Source organism: Salvia hispanica, chromosome 3, assembly GCF_029641045.1.
Source record: "Salvia hispanica isolate PSC_SH4W2 chromosome 3, Shi_PSC_v1, whole genome shotgun sequence".
Lineage (NCBI taxonomy): Eukaryota > Viridiplantae > Streptophyta > Magnoliopsida > Lamiales > Lamiaceae > Salvia > Salvia hispanica.
The window spans coordinates 22,842,010-22,862,170 of NC_142694.1; the positions used below are offsets into that span (position 1 = coordinate 22,842,010).

Sequence of the window (20,161 nt, forward strand, 5' to 3'; positions counted from 1 at the left end):
GATAGATTTGAATAATTATAATATAATATTATCTTATTCTATGGATTTATTCCAAGATAAATTCTAGATGAATTAGGATAAACATTTATATTAATTTATTTTATCGTATGGATTTGAATAGATTTAATTCTATTAAGACAAATCCTAGATGGATTAAAATAACTATTAATCCAAGTTATCCTTATCTTTTGGATTTATGTCCTAGATAGATTAGGATTTTAATGATATATAAGAAAATCCTTATTTAATTGGATTTAGATAAATTTATTTATCTAAGAAATCCTAAGTAATGTTTGATACATTCTGAATGTCTATTCTAAATAGAATTAAGATTTGTATAAATCTTGGTTGATAGGTTTTTATTTTTATCTTATGGATTATAATGAGATTGTTTCAATCTAGTAATATCCTAGTACGATTTAAATAATGATAACCCTAGATCAACGTTATCTTGAATTGTAGGATTTGATTTTATCGAAATAAAATCTAGAATAATCCTAAATGGATTTAGATAGTTAACTCTATCTTGATAAATCCTAAATGAATTTGGATAATTATTATCCAAGATAAAACTTAATTATTTAATTGATTCTCCCTTGACTAGATTAAATAATTTTCGATAATTATCATGTGTGTTTAAATGTCATGCATTAAATGGACTTATCTGTTTATTTGGTGTTTATCTATTTTAAGTGGATTATCTGTTTTTACTGCTTATGTGATAATTATGCAAAAACCATACAAAATATCTAAGTGATGATTACAACAAGTGCGTTGTATACAGTCTCCATTGGTTGGTTTGCAAATTTTATGAAGTCAGTTTCTAATATTATCAACTATGGAATATTCTAATCAGGACTCCTAAAGTGGGACACCTAAAAGTAGTAAACCGGGACTCCTAAAGTGTGACGGAGAGAGTATTATTTTTATAAAACAAGTGCAGAGAAGAAGCGTGACAAATTTTCAGGGACGAAGGGAATACATTATTATCTCTAAAAATTGCCTTTCATAGTCCTATATAGTTAAAAAAAAAATTATAGTCTAAAAAACCTAAACATTACAATTTTTAAAAAATGATCAAATTAGTGCAATTCACCAACCAACTTAATTTTATTTGCCTTTTTTTAGTATAAAAACAGAAAATCTCGTTATTCATTTATTCAAATCGGAGTAAAAGAAAGTAAAGGGAAAAATCAGAAAATACTGAAGGTTCGTATATTTATAGGCTAATAATAGCATGTCATTTCGATTTGCCACCTTTCGCCAGGTAGATAATAATATGCAAGCAGGGGAACATTAGGGTCATATTGCCTCTATAGTGTTAAGTTCCATCATAATATTAACCATTAGATTAAGATTTTGGACATATTAGATTTGTAGGAGATGTGATAGTCAGTGTTACATTACTAGGTCGATTTGGTACATTATAGGGGTAGAAATGGAATCACAAACAAATGTCAATCAGTTTTAAAACCACATTTCCATGATTTTAGGGGTATTTATTTCAGCGATGATACACATTCCCCATTATATGAAAATTAAATCAATCTCATTCTCCTCATTCCGCTTCACCCTCGCTTCTCCTCCGAAAAAATCCTTAACCGCCGCTTTGAAGTCGGAAAAACTCCAATCAACGCCGATTCAATCCCCGACGACGACTCTCAGTAGTTCGCATACTGATTTTCTTCATCTCAACGCGTGTTGACGATCGACCATACATCTTACAATTGCTTACTCCTTGGTCAGTAATAAGTTAATTTTCTCAACTTGTAGTCGATTCAACATTGAGGAAACTGATTTTAGTTGGCTAGTTGCGGGGATTTTTTTTATATTTTAGTTTAGGTTTTAGTAATTCTTTGATGAATCCATTTAGTTTTGATTTTAATTGAATGGGTTGTTATAAGATTCAATTTTAAAATTGAATCTTGATACAGTTAATGTGGTCATTTGTTGTGCATAGTTGTGTGTTTCTATGAAATTGAGAATCAATTTCCAAACGCATACATCATTACTGTACTAAAATAAAGAGGAAGGGAATTCTAAAAAATGGTGACGAGAGCCAGGAGCCAAAATACAAGGAATCGAATGTTTTGTTACTACATTATTCTGTGTTATGGTATGATATGTTGCATTTGTAAATATTTTGAGTTACATTTTCTGCTCTATATGGTCATCCGCATCTTCTTTCAAACGGCATATGCACATTATTTAACCCAATATTAACATTACTTTATACTGATGTGCTACATTATTTTGTGTTATGGTATGAGCGATTACATTTTTTTTTAATTTTTTTTTACATTATTTACTCAAATTTTTACATTATTCGCTACCGATGTGCTACATTATTGTGTCTTATATAATGTTGTGTCACATTAATACACTTTTTTACTTACCTTACCCGCTTCATAAGGTTACAGTAAATATGCATACATTAGGCCTTTACACATTGTTTGATTAAATATTTACATTATTTCGCACTGATGTGTTACATTATTAGTATTTGTTATTGGTAGTAATGTTAATTTGAATTAATCAACAATGTAACATTTTGGCTAATCAATGTATCTGTTTATGAATAGGTACAAAGAGGTACCGAGTTGAATTCGATGACAGTGAGGAATCCGCTTGTAATAGATTTTCTTTGTTTGGGTTTGTTGTAATATGATAGAAAACAAATAATGCTTTTCAAATTATCAAACATAGATTTTGGGGATGCAAAAGAGTTGTGATGTACATTTTACATCAAAATAGTTAACATTTATCTATCAAATAATGTACCTTTATAATCTAATAATGTGGATAGAGAGGATCCCAACATTACATTACTTGATGTAAAGCACACATTATTATTGAACATACATATGTTGGTGCCCCAATATTTTGAAAATGTAAATATACTTAAAAGTAATGTAAATCTTTAGCAATCAGTAATGTAAATATTTTGATAATGTAAATATACTTAAAAGTAATGTAAATCATGCGTTAATATTATAAGGTAGACAACACATGAGATAATGTAAAAGACACGTACATTAAATCTCTATATTTGTACATTATAATCAGTATGAATTCAACGAACACAAAGTCAGATACGAACTTGATGTTTGGGTTGGTACTATGCCTTAGCCCCAGGTATAGCTTAACCCTAGGGGATAGGAACTAAGTTCAGGCAATTGAGGTCCTATACGAGAACTTGGGAGTACTATACCCTAGCCCAGTGGATAATTGAACCTTAAGGAATGACTTTAACTCCCTTTTCATGGAGAATGTTGTGTTACTGAGCTAGTATTACACCATAGCCCTATGGACTGTTAAACCCTTGGGGAATGAGTTTAGCTTCTGACCCTTAGCGAACAAATAAAAATCTACATTACTTATTAAAAGACATATACGAATGTAATATAATAATAATTATTATTATTAATCAAAATAATAATTTTATTAATAGTATTAATAAAATCATTCTCAAATTGTTCACCGGCAAACTTAATTCGTCAATAATAATAATAATATTAATAACATCATTCTTAAATTGTTCACCAGCAAACTTAATTATAAAAATTCAAAAACGAATTTTGATGATAGATTGCTAAATTAAACAAAATATTTAGTATATCTCAAAAATTAATATTTGCTACGCTTTCAATTTCAGCGATTTACGTGCTATTTAATTATAATATGCTATAAAAATTTAATTGTAGAAAGATGTAGCGTAGATTAAGATAATTAATTATGGAAATCAAATCATGGGAGCCTTGAATTTAGGAACAATATATAACAAAAATTGTAACATCCCGGATTTTAGAACCCTAATTTTTGAGCCCTAGAATTAATTGTTGATGACGTGGCATCGAGAATGCTTTTATTTCGCGAGTTGATATGGTCGATTTGAGTTAGGGTTTGTGTTGAAAGTTTGAAAAGTCAAACTATTTAATTTAATGATGTGGCATGTGATATATTAAGATATGAGATTATGTGGCAATTTAATTGTTTATGGGTGAGTGAGAATATTAGAGAAAATTTCCATAAATACTTGTCACCCTAATTCTTATAATTTTCGAACCCTAGACCCCTTGGAGGAAGAATTTCTATTTTTCCGGAATTTATTTAACCCTTGGGATATTTATCCAAATTAAATTCCATGAGCCAATTATTTCCTTGTTTAGAGATGTAAAAATCGAGCCCCTTGTTTTTCTAGTGATTTTCGAAAATCACTATTTTTGGGAAGGAAGGAATTGTTTTATTTTATTTGATTCCTTACTTGATTTCCTTCCATACCTAGAATTTAATTATTCTACCAAATCTTTCCATACTTCAAGAGATCTTGCCTTACTTTATTTTAGTCAATATTCAAGAAATCCATGCCTTATTTAAAGGGCATAGAAATCGGCCCCTACCTTGTTTCATGGAGGATTTTCCTTATTTTTATTTTGTTCCATGATATTTTATTCTATATGGAAAAATACCAAAAACAAAACCATGGCTAATTACCTAGCCTAATTTTCAAAAATTAGGAGATATTGCCATCTTCTATTTTTGTTAATTCTTCTTCCCTACTTCACAATATTATTTCATTTATTTATTTAATTGGGAGAATGAGATCTTACCAAATATTCTATCCTAATTACCTAAAGATCTTGTTGAGCACTATAAATAAGAGAACACCCCAACCCTAGACCCCAAATTTTCGGCCCCCTCACCCCCATACACTCTCTCAATTTTTTTCTTCTACATTACTCCATTAATCCTTCATCCTTTGAGAAGAAAATTGAAGTATAATCCAAGAACTTTGAAGAATCAAGACTAATACTTGTTTTCTACCGATTGATTTTCTCTAAAAAGGTATTTTTGCTTAAGAGTTATGTTTATTCTTCTTCTACCCCTTTTCTTTTTCTTCCAACCGATTTAATCGGTACTCTTGGACCTTCATGCATATTAATTGAGTGAAAAAGGGATAAGAAGGGATATGGGAACATGTGTGTGTGTGTGTGTGTGTGTGCCGAGAGTGTGTGAGGTGTGTGTGTCGTGTGTGTGTGTTATGCGTGTGGGTGTGTGTGTTGAAGTGTGTGTTGTGTAGTGTGTGCTTGATGGCTAAATACTTTTGCATGACATATGATAATAGATCTAGGGTTGAGATGCTAATGAATATATGTACGTATGATAAGCGTGACTTGAATTATAAGTTATGAAGTTTAGGATGAGTCGATGGGAAAGAGGAAAATAATGAGACATGCATAAGTAAGAATAGTATCGAACCTAACTTGTGATATGTGCCTATGTGATTAAAAGGTGAAACTTTGGTTGCGAAGCCGGATAACGGAAAAGCAAATCTACTTGAAAACTAAGCAATCGAGGTGGGCTTTACTCTAAAAACTCTCTTTTATTTTATCTAAATGTTGTTGGGAGATATAAGGGTGGTTTAACTGTTATGCCATACCTATGTTTGTTTTAAAGTGATATCTGATCTGCTTATACGAATTCGGGTCTGAGTATGGGCCGCAAGCCCTACCAGGCTGTGTACACAATGGGATCGAGAGCCGTCCTTGCTAGTCGGCCGGTCTCGTGGGCGAAAAGTGTGGCCACACTTTCGTCGCACCATGGAATGATTGTTAATTGATGAGAAAATGGGAGGTTATTTTGACTGGCCAGTCTATGAAAATATATTTTGTGATACTCGTGATATTCTTTTATAACTGCTTAAAACTCGAGTTCACTTGGTAAGTGTGGCATAACTTATAAAATGTTTTGGCAACGAGCTCACTGAGTATTTCAAAATACTCAGCCTTGCATGTGTTTTCCTTATGTGCAGGTTGAATGACGACGAGTGGTGGCGGGTGTTGAGCAGATTAATGAATTAAAAAGGATATGTTGACCTTCAAGCATAGTTGTGTCTTCATACATAGCTATACTTTTCTCTTGGTCGTTTTCCGCTGGATTTTTGATATACTTTAGAATGTTTTTTGGAATAATTGCATCTTACTTTCGGTTGTGGCCTTAGCCCTTTTCTCGTGATTTTGTCTGGGATACTATGTCATACTCTTAAGGTTTTGATTCTCATTTATGATAACTACCCTCTTTTGAACTTCTAGGTTAAGTTGTTGCATTAAATACTCTGATATCTCTTTCCATTCTTTTGGTCAATACTCTTTAAATGAAACTCTAGCCTATGTTTACTTCTTTGAGTCGGTTTCGGGTAGCAGCCGCCGTATTTATTGTACTCTAGGAGGGCGGGCTGTTACAAAAATCATGGAAGGAAACTGACTTGATTTCTCACCAAATCTGCCCTTTTTGAATTAAAATAATAATATTATTAATAAAAGGATCATATATCTCGGCCATCAGATCACAAAATCGTGGGGCTGAGATTTAGGGAGAAGGTTGAACAATAATTAAAAAAAAATATGAATACATCCCAATAATTAAATAAAAATCTGCAAGTATACTACACATCATCTTTTTTGGAGGAAAAAAATAAGAAAAACCAAAAATTCATATATTTAATTCAAAAGTTTGGAAAAAAATATTAAAAGTTTATATATTTACCGAAAAAGTTATCTTTTAGTTAAACTACAAATTTATTAAGGGAGGCCATTCCATATCTGTGAATCCCTAACATATTTTATGAATATTTTAAATTTTCATGTATACCTGATTCCCTATTTAGTGCAACAGCATTTTAATACGGGAAGGAAAATATATATGAAAATCAAAATTTAAGCTTGCGGAGCACGAGATTTGCGACTATTTAAATCATAATTAATTTTAATTATTATATGGAATCAATTAAACGACGACCCGTACCTGCAAAAACTCTTCGTAGGCGCGAATCCGACGAAGAATACACTTCTCTCTCTCTCTCTCTCCTTCTCTTGTAAGCTTTGTCTACATAAAATCTGCGAATTACATTGAACCCTCACACCTCAACTCCGATGATGGGAAATTCTCCTAAATCAGGAATACAATAGTACAATTTCAGCCCTAGCTTTTGTATATCTGTCTCATGGAGTCCGCCACCGCGTTTCCGCAATACATCCCTCTCAATTCGAAGTATTTTTCGAAGCTTCTTTTTATTCTGTGTGTGGAGATGTTCGTGCATGATTCAAGATTTTCAATTGCGCAGGAAAAGGACGTTTTCGGATGGCGGAAGCTCTTCGGGAGCGTGCAAAGAGGTGGACGTGGCGATCGATCGCTCTTCTAAATCAAATTACTCCAACCAACAAGAGGTCGGAGATTTCTTCTTTTTCTTCTTAAATTGTCTCTATATACGTTTCTGTCAGTGGTTTTGTTTTTATCTATTCTTATAATTGTTATTGTGTTTTCTGCGATCCAAGTGAATTAATGTTCAGCCGGGTGAAATTATTCGTAAGATGGAACTCTGAGTTTTGAGATCATGTTTATTTTCTTTGGTCTTGGTTCGAATTGATTTTCGGAATTATTCACCAATGTAGTTTTATGCTACACTGCTAACAAAGCATTGGACTTTGAAGTAGTTATGGGTTTCACCCCTATAAGAAATAAATTACAGGGATGGGTTTGTCTTAGGGTAACTTGATTCCCCTGTTTCAAAACAAGTGCTTTTGCAATTGTTTTGCTGTATATGAAAAACCTATAGCTACATGAAAAGATTCTGAAAACTGATTTCTGGATATTTGAAAGTAGCACATTTTCTCTGTTACTTGTACTACTTTTGTAATTCCCTTTCTGTTTCTCAGTGACACTCTATTTTCTTGGTCACTGAAGTAGGTAATTTGGTTTAAAGTAGCGACAATATATTATAATGCACCTCCGTTTGGCATATTATGATGATTGTGTAAAGGGAAATAATCTCAAAAGTCAACGTTAGAGATGATTTTAGACTAGAGATCTCTGTATCTTGTTTGTTTCTCTAGTTATCCTATTTGTGGGCACAGTTGTAGAAGGACTTTATTTTGGTTTTTTTATAGTTGAAAGTTTTGTGATACGTTGGAGATTATCTCTACAGCCCCATAGCAGTTAAAATATGGAGAAATATTTTAAAAGGAAGTAATGTTGTTTCTTAACAAAAACATTGAAAAACTCAAATGTGTTAGGCTAAGTCATGTTTAAATTTCCTTTTACTTATTTAAGTGGTAGAGTTGGAGTTTCTAAGTAACAGAAAAGTTATCTTAATTGAGTTTCCTGCAAGTCTCTGTTCGTTTGCAATTTTTCCTTTGTGTGATTTTTAAATTTTCTTGGGTTGAACTCTCATTCATCTTGGTATAACCTTTAATGCATCACAAAGTCAATGTGCATACTGATTTCAGTAGCGTCTTGGGTAGGGAAAATGTGTTTAGTTCATAGTAGCGTATGATGTTTATAATAGCATACTGTTGGTTTCATATGGTTCATTTTTGATGTAGCTTCATCATCTTAAGCATCAATGCTGCCACCTGTTTTCTTGTGGGTCCTCTAATCCCCCTCATTCATATAAGAATGTTAGTATATGTCAGTATAAATCTTCCATTTTTCTTCTACTTTGTTTACCCCCCCCCCCCCCCTAATGAACTTGCTACACTCATGCGAATCTCACGGCGTATGCTTATACTAATACCTTTGTCTATATATTCCCTTCCCCGGTAACTGATTTTGTGAAAGTAACCTTACATCATCCATTAACCTATCATTCCAAATTTCTTGAAGGTTCCTGAAATAATAGATGTTGACATGTTAGAAGATGGCGATGATGCTTCCTTGATGGATAGTGAAGTTGATGGAAGTGCCAAAGGAAAGGTACTCTGAGTCCATAGCTATCCAGATAGCTACCCTTTTATAATTTTACTGTTGAAATAACAACTTATAATTCTCTTTTGAATTCTTTTTTTACCTCAGTGGTGAAAATATTATTGAAACAATTTATTTCTGTTTCTCAACAGAAAGTCCTCTCGAATTCTTCTGTTGGTGCTAGTGGTTTAGCAGATGAAGAATCTGGAGATGACATGGCAACATCAAATGTTGGTGCTGAAGAATTAGAAGATTATGGAGATGATTTCAGCTCTAGTTTATACTTTGGAGAGGATGAGTGGATGGATTCAGATTATGATGGTATGATTTATGATGACAATGATCATTTGGAAGCACATTTTGATAACATGGAGCTTCCACCTGGAGTTGAGGCGCCTGTCCCCTGGTTTCGGGGTTCTCCTAAAAATGATACACAGATCCCAGTCAAGGGCCCAAGCACTTCAACACATTCAGGTTTGCAACTTATCTTTCCTAGTTTGATCTTATCTGAATGTCTATGGTTGTTGAAGTACTGCCAAAAAGAGGATCTTCAACTATGTTGAGCAGTTCACAGACAGGCATACAAAAAGAGGATGTAGGCAACCAAATATGAATCGAACGTACTTTCAAAAGTGATGGATCCTATTGTAGGTTAGCTGGCATCCTCGACCTGGGCACTACAGCCAATCTGAGTTCACAACTCTGAGGGATTGTTTTACTCGTAGTTATGGGAATGAACCCTTTACTAGTACAAGGAACTAACCTGTGCATCCATACTATTGATGCCAGTAATTAAAACAATGTTTTGCTGCCCCCTATACATCCATGTTTTTAATGATTGGCACTTGTCAGTAATAGCTATTTGATAATTGACATCTAAACATACCATCAAAGGAAAGCCACTTGGAGTCGGAAACTTTTACCTGTTCGGGAAGCCTGATATTTAGAACCTTCTTTTGGGTCCTTAAAAATTCATGAACTGTAAATTAATTTTGATTTGGGATTAAAATTCTGCTCATAATGTAAGTTTGCATTTTCAACAGGGAGTTCACTGCGGACAGGGCCAGTGAAGGTGGTGGACAAAATGGTGTATAAGTTTGACAATTTTGCAAAATTTGACACTGTTCATGATCACTCGGATCATCACTACTCCACAAGAAAGTGTTCTGAAGTGGTGAGGGGGAGTCTGATGAGTACTTACTTAATCATGTCAATTGTGACATAAAATCTACTTATAAATATATCTTTGATCTGTCGTATAGGCATCAAAGAACTGGGCAAAGAGAATACAAGAAGAATGGAAGATTCTTGAAAAGAATTTGCCAGGTGAGTTTTACGAGTATATTTTGAATTTTATGACCAGCCTGTGAAAGTGGTTTACACGGAAAAGATGAAACAATCAATCATCCCCGATCTATGCTTATGGCATAGCACACATCTCATCTGTCTTCCCATTATGAATTCATAATCTTCAATTACTCTTTGTCCACCAGCTGAGGTATATGTGAGGGCTTATGAATCAAGGATGGATCTTTTGAGAGCTGTGATAATCGGGGCAGAAGGAACACCGTACCATGATGGTCTCTTTTTCTTTGATGTCTACTTCCCCAGCAAATATCCTGCTATTCCACCCGTATGTTTCTCTTGATCCTAGACCCTCATGTTTATTATCTCCATCGAGCTGAAGATTCACTTCTTGCTCTCAATTTTTGGCAGGAAGTCTATTACCATTCAGGTGGTCTTCGAATCAATCCTAACTTGTACAATTCTGGAAAAGTGTGCCTTAGCCTTCTGAACACATGGAGCGGGAGCAGAAAGGAGAAGTGGATCCCAGACCAGTCAACCGCACTACAAGTGTTGGTCTCCATACAAGGATTGATATTAAATGCAAAACCCTACTTTAATGAGCCTGGGTATGAGGGGGAAATGGGAACAAAAAGAGGGGAGGATAGCTCCTCAGCGTATAATGAGAACACATTCATATATTCCTTGAAGACAATGATTTACAGCATGCAGAAGCCACCCAAGGTATGATTAGCTCATACGTCTTTGCAAAATCGGCTTCATTTGTGTGTTATGCATGATATGCTCTTACATTGCTTTCCCTTGTAGCACTTTGAGGACTTTGTGGTGGGGTATTTCCGCAAGCATGCACGTTACATTCTGGTGTCCTGTGTGGCCTACTTGAACGGAGCTGAAGTGGGCTGCCTTGTCAGAGGTGGCGTTCATGATGCTGACAAAGACAACAAAAGATGCTCGGAGCAGTTCAAGGAGACGCTGGGGCAGTGCATCACTCGTCTGGTAAAGACATTTATGGACATTGAAGCTGATGGTTGTCAGGAGTTCCTAGTTGCAGCCAAGAAAGGTAGTAAAACGGAATAGCCACATCTGGTGTGGCCTTCACCTTATTGAGTTTATAGCTTGTTTCGTAGATCAGAATTTGCAATCATGACACGATCTGCTTACATCGTTGTGGGAAGTACATAACTTGGTTTCTCATGAAATTTTCTAGTAACAAGTCTATATATTGACAGACAATACATTGTGTATATATAATTTTAGCATTCTGTAAATTACTATGATCAGTTTAGGTGCATAATGTTGGAATGATGGAATCCGACTTGATCAGTTTTTAGACCTATTTATATTTTGTAATTTTAACTAGGGGTAACAAATTTTCTGTGGGACTTATATATTAACAGATCCTAGTAATCGGTGTGAAAATTATATGCTTTCTAGATTTGAATCTTATTAGGAAAAAGGATCAATAAATGGTTCCTCATTTTTTATATGATGATTCAAACTCATAATATATTATTTTGAGATTAATCCACTTATAAATTGAATTGGACTATATTGTCTATGTCGAATAGGGGCAGACACACAAATATATTTTGATTTTGATAGTTTATATCTTATAGGGAACTATAAAAATGGTCATTGGACTATTGATTTATCTCGTCCATAGTCTCTGGATTTTAAAAATATCGCCAGACATTTCTGGACTAAGGGTTTATCTCAAATTTGGTCCTTTTGCCATTTTTTTATACAAAAATACCCTTTTGAGCATTTGGGCAATTTGGTCTTTTTACACTTTTAACATTTTAAATCTGATTGATTTAAATACCTTATTGATTTAAATAGAGGAATATTTCTATTTTTGTACGTGAATAATATAAATAGAATATAGCTCTTATTTTTCCATCGTGAATAATATTATTTTTCTGTACTTATTCAATTCAGTTGAATATTATATTAAATAACAAAAATTAATAGTTTTAATCAATATTTATAGTGTCCATGAATTAATAGTTTTAATTAATAAAACTTATTGATATTTAAAAATCTAACTTTAAAATTTAATTTTATAAAATTAATTCTAATATTGAAATTAAGAAAGAAATTGAAGGATGACAAAAATGGAAAAAAGAATGATAATTTGGAAATAATATCAGATTTAGTACATGAAATAATATCAGATTAATTTGAAAATAATATCAATTAATTTTATTAATTATTAAAATTATTAAATAATAAAAATTATTAGTTTTAATCAATATACGATAGTGTCTAATATTTAATCAATAAGCTATGCCAACGCCTCTATTTAAATCAATAAGGTATTTAAATCAATCAGATTTAAAATGTTAAAAGTGTAAAAAGACCGAATTGCCCAAATGCTCAAAAGGGTATTTTCGTATCAAAAATGGCAAAAGGACCAAATTTGAGATAAACCCTTAGTTCAGGGATGTCTGACGATATTTTTAAAGTCCAGAGACTATGGGCGAGATAAACCCATAGTCTATGGACCATTTTTGTAGTTCACTCTATATGTTATAAAATTGAGTGAACTACATTGTCACGACCGCACTTTGCTAAGGATAGCAAACGCGACTTACCGTGACAATGGGAGGATTTAAAGAAACGGGAAGAAAAAGGGAACCTTGGCACAACTAAACATAATAGAATCATCTTGAAATAACTATCAAAACATATCAGAGTGCATGAAACAATAGAACATAAGTTCAACTTTTGCATTGCAGCGGAAGAGTCAAGAGAGAATGACAACGTGTATGGAGACACGATTCATCCGAGCATTTTACTACTGAAACACAATCGCCACATCTGCTCAACACCGCCCTTTGTCGTCACCGCTTAACCTGCACATTATTAAAACATATGCATGACTGAGTACTTGATATACTCAGTGAACAATTGCCAAAATATACTTTATATTAAAACTGGTTTTGTCAAGCCATCACTGAGTGAGCTTGGGGATTATCTTAAAAAGGCCCAAGTACACTAAACTCTTTTCTTTTGTAACTATGACTGTCCAGTCTATTTTCCTGTAGCATATACCATAGCTGAACCTGTGTGAACCGGGAATGTGGCCACATTTCAAGTCACTGGACCGACCAACTCAAAGGATGGCTCACGATCCCCTGGTGTACACTAATCCGAGTAAGGTTTTCGCTCTACTAGGACTCGAATTCGATTAAACATAACTGGTCTAGTAGGGACGCTCCCCTTTCTAGACAAATAGATAGGTAATGCTAAAAACAAAAATAAGGCAAGACAAAACATACTATGAATTTAAATAACTGAAAGTATCCTTGAATTATATAGTAAACAGAAACCCCTCATAAGATCATATCTTAAATAGAAAGCCCATAAAATATACTTCTCATAAAAACTATAAACATACTTTAAACCGAAAGCTCACTAAAATACTTTAGTTCGAAAGCCCACCCCGTTCGTTTAATTTCCTTAACTTGATTTTCTCGTTCCCACCTTACCTTGCGGAGATAACCTTTTTCAAGACAAAACAATATAGTATAAAATACTAATCAGGCTTCAAGATTTTCTTAGACTTTAATAGGAATGTATGCCTCCTAATTAATTTTCTTTTCTTATTTCACTTATCTTTAAGGAATTTTTAAAACTCATATTACTTGATGCTCCTTCTACTAGTCAAATTCCATAATTAATTTGGCTCGTGCTAGATTACCGAAATTAAATTTCTTCCAAATAAGTTCTAATTCCGAAACTAGACCAAGACTTCCCCTTTATTTTCAGTCCAAGTAATTAAATTTGATATTGGGCCTCCTTCCAAAATTTAATGCAGCCATTGTTATTTTTAAAGAGTTGGGCTCATATTTGTTTCCTCACTCCCTTGGCCCAAGTCAATAAAATGTTAAAATGTTAGCCCAAACAATTAAATCAAAATAACCCACAATAATCACCCACTTCATCTCCCTCACCATTCAAACCCAAATCCTACTTTGATGAGAGAGAAGCTCCTCCCACTCTCTACCTGCCACCGCCGCCGCTTCCGCTTCCGGCGGCATCCTCTTCTCTCCTCCGTCTTTCCCTTTTCTCTTCTCCGTCTCCCCCCCTAATCACTCCCTCTCTCGGACCTGTTCACGCCGCCGCTGCCCCCCTCTCTCCCGATCTGCCCGCTGCTGTGCATGCACCGGCAGCGGCTTCGCCGCTTCTTCTCCGCGCCTCGCGCTTCCGGAGCAGCTCCCCGAAGCCACCACAGTCGCCGCCTCTTCGCCGAACTCCCTAAAGGCAAGGATTGATTTATGTTCTTTTTTTTAATTTTCTAAGGATTTAAAAGTCCTGGAATTTAATTTGTGAAGGTTGTGAAATTAGTGACGAATCGGGGTGTGGGGCTGCCACCGTCAGCAAAGGCGTGCCAAGACTCAGTCGCCGGAATTCCGGCGGATTCCTATTCTGGAGATAAGATTCTTAATTTGTGCTTACTTGGTTTGTCCCTTATATGACTTTGGTGAATTATGAGTTGTTCTCAAGAAATTGGAGTTGATTTGGTTTCAAGAGGCAAAAACATCTTCTACTAGAACAAAGGTTGAACTTATTCCAAGTGATTTTAATGTTTGCACTAAATTCTCATTAGTTTACTATCGTCAATGATGAAAAGTATGCTATGGAAATAAAACATAGATACAGAACCGATAGAAATTTTACCCTGTTGTGAGAAAAGGATTTGCAATCGTAAGAAAAACACTTGTGGAGCTAATGGTCTCTACCCTTTTCTATATCTAACTCTTATTTTCTTCTCTCAAATTTTCAGATGCGGTGAAACTGGGGAATAACTTGTATAGAGAAACATACTCCCTCCGTCCCTATAAATATGAAACATTTAATTTTTGGCACGGGAATTTATGCAGTTTTTTTGTGAGTTGATGAAGAGAGAGTAAAGTAGAAGAAAGGAAAAAGTAGAGAGAGTGATATTTCTATTTTAGAAAACATTTCATTTTTAATGGACAACCCAAAAAGAAAAATGTTGCATTTCTAATGGAACAGAGGGAGAGGGAATATATGATAGCTTGATGTTGGTGATATACATTTTGCTAGAGATTTTTCAAGCGGTGGAAGGATTTGGTAGATTCTATGAAAGACACGTGTAATTGGGAGTGGCATTGGAAAGTTTATTGGGCTCTAAAATAAAAATAGAGAGCACATGAGATTGGCTCCCATTAATGGATTTAAAAAAAAAAAGATTGGACTAAGAAAAATAGTTGATAGGCCCAATAATTACATATCAATTTTCTTTAATTCCATTTCTTCTATTTTGTAAATCACGAATTTGATTTGTAAAAGAAAACACAACTAAAGGATATAGGAGAAGTCGGGGCTTTACATACATAATAGTACCTGGTCTTTGTATTATACTCCCTCCGTTTCGCAATAGTTGAGGCGGAGGTTAGGGGCACGGAGTTTAAGAAAGGGATGTTTAGTGGGTTAAGTGGATAGATAATAAAGTAGATGAAGTAGTTGGAGTTTTTAAATTTGAATATGAATTTTGATTTGACACTTTTATTTAAACTAAAAAAATTGTACGACCATAATTCATTCTTTAAATTATTTATTCATTTGTTTATTATTCACATATTAAAAAATAAATTCTGAGTTTAAGAGAGAGAAAGCAAGCCGACAATACATAGACTTGAGTAAAATGAAGTCTTTTTTTATTCACTCGAATGTTGGCAGCTGTAACATTTAAAATTCAAGAAAGGAAATTTACAAAAATTTCGTCAAAAATTATGGCGCCATTTAACATTTCAATTAACCAAAAGGGGCGCCACTTTCTACTTCCTCTATTAATACTCTACTGCTAACAACAAATAAGTCCTCCCCTGAAATAAATGCTCAGCCACCAAATGGAGTAAATGCTCTCCTTAGCAGCTGAAGTTTCTTGAATGTTGATAATGGGACATCAGGAGTACTCCTCAGAATTCAAGAACCAAGTGGTTCAATTCATCTTCGGAAGGTGCGTGGCTAGTGTACCTCCTCGTGGCACACTTAAGGCGGCACAAGACAAATTCAAAATCTCCCGGCAAACCTGTACAAGGTGGTGGAATACTGCAAAAAAACAACAACAAAGAGGAGAATCAATGCAATTGGTAAATGTAAAAAAAGTGAGGCCTTACCCCAAAAAGTTGCATTTGGATATTGAGTTATTCAAGAGTATACCTTTATCAAAAAGGTGCAATCTCTTAAGTGTGGCAGCCCGTTTAGGTTGTTCAAAAGCAACTGTTTGGAGGTGGGTTAAGGCTGGCCTAATTAGGCCACATACATCAGCCATTAAACCCAACCTAACAGCTGAAAACAAGCTGTTGCGACTGAGATTCACCATTGAATCTATAGAACTTGACAGAATCTTGAACAAGATCAGGTTCAAGAACATGTATAACACCATACATGTTGATGAAAAGTGGTTCTACATGACTAAAGGAACTCAAAGATTCTATCTTGCTCCCGGAGAGCAAGAACCTCATAGAACATGTCAAAATAAGCAGTTCATATCAAAAATAATGTTCATGTGTGCAGTTTCTAGGCCATTGTTTGGTGTTAATGGTGAAGTCTTGTTTGATGGAAAAATTGGAATTTTTCCTTTTACCGAACAAGTTGCAGCCAAAAGGTCAAGTAAGAACAGAAAGGCAGGCACTTTGGAGACAAAAGCCATAGAGAGTATCACAAAAGATGTGACGAGAGATTGCTTCATCAATAAGGTAATGTTTGCATCTCTTTAATGCAGTTAATTTATGCACATCTGCCATTACATACCAGTGTACCTACCTTCTCATGATACACTGTTAATGAATTTGTAATGTTGTGCAAATGATGATTTTATGCATGGCACATTGTTGGGAACAGATATTGCCTGCCATCATAGCCAAGTGGCCAGATGGGGCAACTAAAGTTCTCAAAATACAACAAGACAACGCAAGGCCACACATCAAAGACAATGATCCAGCTTTCAAAGAAGCTGCACAACAAAGTGGTTTCTCAATATCAATTGTGCAACAACCACCTAACTCCCCTGACACTAATGTCAATGATTTGGGTTGGTTCAGAGCAATACAATCACTGCAACAACAGACTGCATGCAATAGTGTGGATGATTTAGTGAATGCAGTTGAGAAATCATTCAATGAATTAGAGCCACAGACTTTGGACAATGTTTTCCTAAGTCTTCAAAGCTGTTTTATGGAAATTATGAAAGTCCAGGGTCATAACAGCTACAAGCTGCCCCACATAGGGAAAGCACATTTAAGGAGGACAAATCAACTTCCAATGGATCTAGAAGTTCCAGTGGAGCTAGCTATGCAAGCAATTGCTTATCTGCGGGACCAGGGGAGCAACCAAGGATTGGAGATGATTTCCCAATCCTTAGGATTATGAAGGTATAGAAGAAGCTTTTGTGTTTTTTGGATAGACTGCCTATGTGCATGAATGATGCATTTAGTGAATACACATGAATGCACATATCATGCAAGTGTTTTGTGTTTTGAATAGGCTGTCAATATGCTGATGCATTTTGTGTTTGTAAAAGGTTGTAACTGTGCAACAGTGATGCATTTTGTGGTTTTAAAAGAGGTGTAAATGTGCAACAATGATGCAAGGGTTGTTAAGGTTGTGAATTCAGCAACAATGATGCATTTTGTGCTTTTAAAAGAGGTGTAAATGTGCATGAATGATGCAAGGGCTGTTAAGGTTGTGAATTCAGCAACAATGATGCATTTTGTGCTTTTAAAAGAGGTGTAAATGTGCAAGAATGATGCAAGGGCTGTTAAGGTTGTGAATTCAGCAACAATGACATTCCAAATTCACCAAATCACCAACGAAATTCACAACATCACCAACACCATCACAAACCAAATTCACAACATCACCAACACAATCACCAACCAAATTCACAAAAACACTAACACCATCACAGTTATATACACTAAAGACATTCATTCAATTACATATCACAGATCACATATATAACCAACAATCACAGATCAATACACCAATGAAAATCTATGATGACAAAGTGAGCATATAGAAAGATCTCACCCATATCACGGATCCAAGCAATTTTCACCGAAGAGTGCCTTCACCTCCCTTTCTGCCTCAGCCTTGTTTCTCTCCCATGACACCTTGTCGGAATCGGTGATGACATAACGCCTTACAAACTCTTCATCCGACATTACTGGGCTGTCGGTCACCTCATTGGTGGAGTCGCCTTCACCAAAGAGTGTCTTCACCTCTCTTTCTGCCTCAGCCTTGTTTCTCTCCCATGACACCTTGTCGGAATCGGTGATGACATAACGCCTTACAAACTCTTCATCCGACATTACTGGGCTGTCGGTAACCTCAAAGATGGCGTCGCCTTCACCACCAGCAAGACCTCCGGCCGGAGAGGCGCTGCCTTCACCTCCAGTTACGCCTCCAGTCGAGTAGCCGCCGCCTTGGCTGCAAGACACGCATCCGGTTGGGGAGGAGCCGCCTTCACTGCCAGTGACGTCTCCGGTCAGGGGAGAGGCGCCTACGCTTCCGGCGGGTTCTCCTATGTGAGACCGGCAGATGTACAACCATAGATGGTGGATTAGCCCTTCATCATCTGCAGCTGATTGTCGAGATCTACGACGGGAATTGCTCAAAATACGACCTCTACTCCAGGATCTTACCGAAATACGACCTCTTCCCCGGGAAGCGACCGACATTCTCCCTCTACCGCGCGAGCCTGCTGGAACACGGATGAGGCGGGGGTTAATCCAGCCATCGCTATCAGCGAGGGGATTGCGTGGTTGTCTCAGGTTGTTGGCGATGTGCGAGCGGTCCATCGTTTGGGGTCGGCGAAATGAGAGAAGATGAGGGCGGCGGCGGATTTCAAAATCTAGGGCTGCAAGTCGAAGAAGAGAGAAGGGGGAGAATTTTGTGTAGAGAGAGAAGAATAATGCGGCTAATGAGAAGGGTTGGAGCGAATTGTTTTTCATTCTTTAATTAACTTAATTAAGTGTAATAAGGGTTGTTAATAAATATGACTAAATCACAGTTAATGTGCTAATTATTTCCTTATTTGGAAACGACTCAACTATGAAGAAACTTCCCGAAATGGTAAAATGACTCAACTATGGCGAAACGGAGGGAGTATTATTTTTAATATTTATAAATCACATTTTCAGTACTGATGCTAATTTTCACCCAAAATATCCTCTAAAAATAATATTTTCACATTTTTGTCATAGAAGGTATTTTTGGGTATATATGAAAAGAGGACCTAAAATGATATACCCTCTCGTCCACGAAAAATAAGGCACTTTGTGAATAACACAAATTTTAATATAGAATCTATATTTATATCTATCTATACTATTTAAAAGTGGCAGTCTGTTAAAATTACTATAACATTCTTTTTGGTGGGAAAATGAGAAGCTTATGTGGAGTACTTTTTTTTAATTGTTATTATATTTTGTAATAAAATTATGCAGATTCTAAACAATGAGAGAGAGGGAGACAGGTTAGACAGATAGGCAGACAAATATGATTGCATTGTTGTGGACTATTTTTTTTTAATTTTTGATTGTTGATAGCAGCACTGCAGAGCTCTTGGAATCAGGCAATAGCTCCGACAACGGCGGGTAGGCAGTGCAGGTGATAGCTCCGATTTCCTCCTGTCAAATTCGTCCCTGGCGTCCTCTCAGCCTCCCTAACATGGCATCTCCAGCAGCCACTTTAAAGATCCGATCTTTACCCGCCGGAGAAGAAGAACATCAGAGGAAAGAGAAAGAGAATTGACGCCAAGAAAAAGGAATGCAGGCGCTCCGGGAGAGCAGGAAGCGGGGGAGGCAGTGCAGAAATTGTGGCGTATGGAATTGGAAGTTGTCCAATGATCAGCCCATCTGCTGGTGGTGGAGCCGCTGGATTTGAAGTGTGGTTTTGCGTGGTGGCGGAAGGCGGCGAGGCTGGCAGGAAGCGGGCGGAGAGGCGGCACAGGCGAGACATAAGAGCGGAGATGATATCCGCTGAGGTGAGAGAAAGGGACGAACAGAGAGGAGAAAGAGATATGGAGGCTGAACATTTGTGTAGGGTTTGTAGGATTATAGTACTATCTCCGTCCACG

At 35.8% G+C, this 20,161-nt stretch overlaps 2 protein-coding genes across 4 annotated transcripts; both read left to right on the forward strand.

Annotated features, from left to right (window-relative positions):
- Positions 1-6,794: 6,794 nt before the first annotated feature.
- On the forward strand, positions 6,795-11,417 carry LOC125211054 (putative ubiquitin-conjugating enzyme E2 38). The gene is made up of 9 exons (XM_048110731.2): positions 6,795-7,050; positions 7,124-7,226; positions 8,662-8,751; positions 8,895-9,216; positions 9,786-9,916; positions 10,005-10,068; positions 10,236-10,375; positions 10,459-10,770; positions 10,855-11,417. The coding sequence occupies exons 1-9, from the start codon at positions 7,004-7,006 to the stop codon at positions 11,122-11,124; spliced, it is 1,479 nt and encodes a 492-aa protein (XP_047966688.1). The 5' UTR covers positions 6,795-7,003; the 3' UTR covers positions 11,125-11,417.
- Positions 11,418-13,975: 2,558 nt separating this feature from the next.
- LOC125197904 (uncharacterized) lies at positions 13,976-18,435 on the forward strand. 3 transcript variants are annotated; one of them, XM_089066792.1, is made up of 4 exons: positions 13,976-14,313; positions 14,385-14,511; positions 14,837-16,778; positions 16,924-18,435. In XM_089066792.1, exons 3-4 carry the CDS (start codon positions 15,966-15,968, stop codon positions 17,449-17,451), a joined length of 1,341 nt encoding a protein of 446 aa, XP_088922918.1. In that variant the 5' UTR covers positions 13,976-14,313; positions 14,385-14,511; positions 14,837-15,965; the 3' UTR covers positions 17,452-18,435. The 3 variants fall into 3 exon arrangements, with proteins under 3 accessions (XP_088922918.1, XP_088922917.1, XP_088922916.1); XM_089066791.1 differs by having other exon boundaries at positions 13,977-14,313; positions 14,385-14,610; XM_089066790.1 differs by having other exon boundaries at positions 13,979-14,313; positions 14,398-16,778.
- The last annotated feature ends 1,726 nt before the right edge of the window (positions 18,436-20,161 follow it).

Coding starts and splice junctions, on each gene's coding strand:
- LOC125211054 (XM_048110731.2), top strand. CDS start 7,004: ATGGAGTCCGCCACCGCGTTTCCGCAATACATCCCTCTCAATTCGAA. Junction 7,051..7,123: donor TACATCCCTCTCAATTCGAA/GTATTTTTCGAA, acceptor TCAATTGCGCAG/GAAAAGGACGTTTTCGGATG. Junction 10,376..10,458: donor AATATCCTGCTATTCCACCC/GTATGTTTCTCT, acceptor AATTTTTGGCAG/GAAGTCTATTACCATTCAGG.
- LOC125197904 (XM_089066792.1), top strand. CDS start 15,966: ATGTTGATAATGGGACATCAGGAGTACTCCTCAGAATTCAAGAACCAA. Junction 16,779..16,923: donor GAGATTGCTTCATCAATAAG/GTAATGTTTGCA, acceptor TGTTGGGAACAG/ATATTGCCTGCCATCATAGC.